Source organism: Salvia splendens, chromosome 22 (genome assembly GCF_004379255.2).
Source record: "Salvia splendens isolate huo1 chromosome 22, SspV2, whole genome shotgun sequence".
Taxonomy (NCBI): domain Eukaryota; kingdom Viridiplantae; phylum Streptophyta; class Magnoliopsida; order Lamiales; family Lamiaceae; genus Salvia; species Salvia splendens.
Genome location: NC_056053.1, coordinates 10871959 through 10877075, shown reverse-complemented (window position 1 = coordinate 10877075; position 5117 = coordinate 10871959). Strand labels below are relative to the sequence as shown.

At 40.5% G+C, this 5117-nt stretch overlaps 1 protein-coding gene across 1 annotated transcript; it reads right to left on the bottom strand.

The window, feature by feature from the left end:
- Positions 1 to 3879: 3879 nt before the first annotated feature.
- On the bottom strand, positions 3880 to 4680 carry LOC121786711. The gene has a single exon (XM_042185338.1). It carries the CDS (start codon positions 4678 to 4680, stop codon positions 3880 to 3882), a length of 801 nt encoding a protein of 266 aa, XP_042041272.1.
- Between the last annotated feature and the right edge of the window lie 437 nt (positions 4681 to 5117).

The window sequence follows — 5117 nt, the reverse complement described above, 5'->3', positions numbered from 1 at the left end:
TTTGGAAAATAAAGAGGTTTGAAAAAGAAAGCCCACCTCGTTCGCTTAACAAATCACAATCCAACTTATGGCAACTCTCGTTCCTCGAGCCCACGTATACACAATCACCCTTGTCAACGACAACACAATCAGCCTTCCATAAGTTTATATGATCATGCATGTCCTATTGTTCCTTTTTATCGTTCTCTTACCCATCCAAACATTCACCAACACAAGAAAGACATGTCATAATATTTTTCTCAAATCACACATGCATCATATAATTCATCAAAACTTAGTACAAAAGATATTTTCACATAACAACGAAACTGGCAGAACTGTGCGGTTGGATTGTAAAAATCACCAAAAATTCATCCGACCTCATATGAAGCTAATAATTGGTCACAACACAGTAGACACATTCAAATCCATTCAGGTAAAGTTTCACACTCAAATCATGTCATTTGGTCAGTCAAAACATTAATACAATTCTCTGGTCGGAATATAAAAATTCTGGCAGCATTGCAAAGTTCATTTGAAAAATTCACCATAAATTCATACGATGTCCAATAAGGCTGAAATTTTTACACGACTCAGAAGACACTTCAAATTTTCACATAGTTTAAGAATACCATCAAACGGAGGTCATTTAGTTAGTCAAACAGAATACGAAACTTTCTGGGCGAGAACACAAATTTCTGGCAGAATTGCGTAGTCAACTTCAAACATTTTTCAAAAATTCATTTTTGACAAAAAGGGCTGAAATTTACACGAGACACAGAAAACACCTTGAAATTAACTCTGTAAAATCTTCATACCAAAATTCGATCGTTTGATAGGTTAATTACACATCAGAAACTACTGTTCGAACGTCACAGATTTCAGACTCACAAATTCAAAATTAAGGTTTCTTCCTCAATCATCCAAATACCAATTCTCATGCTTATAACACGAAATCATGACAAGACTCTCATAAACATGTTTGCACATAAACTTACATCATTCACCAAGGATTCAAAACAAATTTCATATAACCTCAAATCAAATCGCATACTATCAAAGTTCTCTCATGCAAACTCAATTTTCCCACCGATTAATTTTGAGATCTATGATTCCTACACCCACTACATGCATGTAGGATTCAAGAACATGGTTCAAACGAAAAGAATGAGGAAAAGTGAGCAAACATACCTTCTTTGACAAAAATGAATCGGTAGAAACAATGAATGAAGCGATTCGCCGGAGACTCTAGAAAATAAACTTCAACGGATCAAGAACAAGGATGGAATGGAGGATTTTTGGAGAGAAAGAGTGGGAGAGGAGAGAGGCGTGTGGGAGAGAATGAGGGAGAGGGAGGCGTGTGAAAATAGTGGCTAGGGTTGGGGTTTAGTTTGTTTTATGTATTAGGTTTAATTTACACCCAAATAAAAATAAATAAATTGTGGGGGAATAAATAAAAAGTCCCACAATTAGAACACAAGGTAGGCGTGTATTTTGAGGAGATTAATTTCAAAATTTGCTGATTTAATTAGCAAGGAATGATAACCATATTTAAATCCTCAATTAAATGGGAATATGATTTAAATTTGGAATTTTTTTATAGGAAAAGACTCCCATAAAATAGGTAACAAATAAATTAATTTCCACAAGGAAAATAAAAGCATAATGGGCGTGTGATATGGATGAGAGCAAAAAGGAAATATTCACATCCCCAATTAATTAGACATAGGTATTAGGATGATATTTAATTGAATAAAAGGGGATTCCACAAAATAGGAAACAAATAAATTATCCTCCAAAATTTAGTGAAGGGGCCAAAAATTATTAGGCTTAAATAGCCAAGGAAATATTTCAATTCTCTATTTATTTTGGGTGAAGAAATAAAATGTCGCATGATTTAATTGGATTTAATTCAAAATAAAGGAGTCAACAAGGCACCAATTAAATCAAAGAAAAATAATTCATCTTCCTATTTTAAATAGGGGATTTTCGAAACTCCCAAGGATAATAGGCTAGAGTTCGAATTTCACGTAGTACAATTTAGGGATCATTTGGTTTGGATTTAATGTGGATAAATATCCCAAAACAATTAATTAAATCTAAGAAATGAAATTCTATTTCAATAATTAGAAAGGGCCAAAAATTCCAATGAATCGACTCGAGAAAATATACATGCATGATCCTATTAATTATTCCCCACATTGGAAAATATAAAATACCAAGCACTTCGTTCCACATCACTCACGACAATTATTTCACGCAATTCACTTAATCACATAGAAACAAAAGTTTCATAATCGAAATTTCAATTAAATCTATGAAAAGAGTCACAAAAATTTGGGATGTTACACTTCTACACAGTTTAATAATCGCAAATCAGAACTCAATACAACATCGAAAATTTCAAAGAAACGAAAGGAACCTTCAAGTTCAATGAACGAAACGTACTTATGGCACCTTAGACTTGGTCATGCCAATGAAAGGAGGATCCATTCTCTTATTCAACAAGATCTTATTAAAGGTGTAGAGGAGGAAACTTTTCATAAGTGTGAGTCATGCTTAGAAGGCAAGATGACCAAGAGGCCTTTTAAGGCTAAGGGCAATAGGGCCGAGGAAGTACTTGAGCTCGTTCATTCCGATGTATGTGGACCAATGTCTACAGAGGCAAGGGGTGGTTTTCGATACTTCATCACTTTTATTGATGACTTCTCGAAAATTGGATATGTCTATTTGATGCGTCACAAGTCAGAGTCTTTTGACAAGTTTAAAGACTTTAAAACTCTTGTGGAGAAGTATCATGGAAAGAATATCAAATGCCTACGATCTGATCGTGGAGGCAAATACCTCAGTGCTGAATTTTTGGACTACTTATCGAAGTCGGGAATTGAATCCCAACTGACTGCGCCGGGCACGTCCCAGCAGAACGACGTGGCTGAAAGAAGGAACATGACCTTGTTAAACATGGTTCGATCGATAATGAGTTATGCACGTCTGCCTATTTCATTTTGGGGACATGCCTTGCTTTCTGCAAGCCATATTTTAGACAATTTACCATCGAAATCCGTACCTACTACTCCTTATGAGTTGTGGACTGGGCGTAAGCCCAATCTAGCACATCTCAAGATTTGGGGTTGCCCGGCTCATGTATTGGAAAAGGATCCAACTAAGCTAGGATCAAGGACGGAGGTATGTTTGTTTATAGGATACCCCAAAGGCACGAAAGGTTATGAATTCTTTAGTCTCCGAGACAAGAAAGTCATTGTGAGTACTCACGCGACATTCTTAGAGGAAGACTATGTAATGAATCATAAACCCAGCAATGAAGTGGCTCTCAATGAGCTGACTTCTGTCACAAGTTCCATTAACCAAGAACAAGTACCTAGTGTACAATCAATTCCCGAAACTTCAACTTCTACTCAAAATATTGTAGTGCCGCGCCGCAGTGGGAGGGTCTCGCATGAGCCCGATAGATACATTGGTTTGGGGGAATCTATGGATCACTCCTCGGACAACAATGTATTAGATCCCTGGAACTTTGCGGAGGCGCTGGCAGATGTCGATCATTGCGAATGGGTGAAAGCAATGGATTCGGAACTACAATCTATGATAGACAAAGACCTCTACCAGATATCGATCATTGCGAATGGGTGAAAGCAATTTTTTTTAGAAGACCACTAGGGTGGAGGGTTTTGGCGGACCCACACCTGTTCATTACCAAATACCATATGACAAACACCGAGACACCCAAAAGTTACGTCTCGCCAACCAAAACATCAAGAGTACAATGAGGGCCTCCCTATCAACTAGGAAAAAGGTCACCTATCTACTCTAAGCTAAGCTACATAACTACAATTAAGTTGAAACAGTTACCACCACAAGGGTCGGGCGTATCGATACTCCTCAGCCTATGCAGACCGTGGAGCTCCCTCCTGGATCAATCACCCCCATATCAGTATCCCCAAAGGAAACCGTCGCCACATTGCCACCTGTTAGGAGCTTCTCGAGGTATGGGGCCTTGAGTGGACCTTCTTGATAGTGGTGGAGGGAATAGTTCATCTTGCCCTTCTTCCACCTCGTAATTAACTGGAAACCATCTTCATCCACTTGCACTTGGTTCACCCTTGTCACCTTCAAACTTGGTGACGTGTCTGCTGCCTTGCTCTCCTCGGGTGGCCCCTGTTTGGGCTCTTCCTTGCTAGCCGTGGAGTGGTCCGGCTGGTGGGTTGGGTCATCGGCCTTGGGCCCCTTCGGCCTCCACTCACGGCGGGTGTAAGTTCGCCTTGAGTTGTGTCGTCGAGGTGTTGTGGCATGGCTGCCGTGGTCCTTCTTGGGTGGGTTCGTCTTCCCATATATAAGGCACTCTTCTTGAACATGTCCAACATGTTTACATTCAATGCAATATGTTGGGATCCGATCCCACACCACTTTGTATCTAGTGTCCTTACCAAGAATGTTGAGAATAATCTCTTCCGACGGCGGTTGTGAGATATCAATTTCCAAGCATATACGGGCAAATGTTAACCGGTTTTGGTTAATCGTTGCATGGTCCGCTTGGATTGGCTTCCCCAAAAGCTTGCCAATCGCAAGAAGAGCCGATTGCTCGTAGAGGTGGATGGGAATACCTATCAATTTACACCAAACTGCGACAATAGGCGACTCAAAGAAGGTATCAAAATCCGGTGCCCACTTGAACACCCTCATTGAGTGGTTGTCAACATACCATACCGGAGCTCCGTTAGGGCCGTTGAGCAGCCTAGCATAGTCCCTCAATCGCAATCGCAAGCCTAATCTTGTCCGCCAAGAACTTTGTTTCTTCATTTGAGAAAGAGAGCAATGGTACTCCTTCACTAATCCCGGCTGTCCCGACTCCTTTGGGATTACCAGAGTCAAGATTCACTGGTTCGTCTTTCGGATCAGATTTTTTGTCCCGATGGTCGTTCTTTCCGCTGGCCATCTCCTCATCTTCATTAATTTTGGGTGACCCTACTCTCGGTTTCTCGCCGGCCTGCTGCTGAACCGTCTCCAGCGATGACATGAGTTCCGGCGGGTGTTCGTTGACTCCATCCGCAGGCGCAGCCTCCCCCTACCAACACCGTCTGCTCATCATCGTCTTTAGGTGAGAGGGAATTGTGACTAGA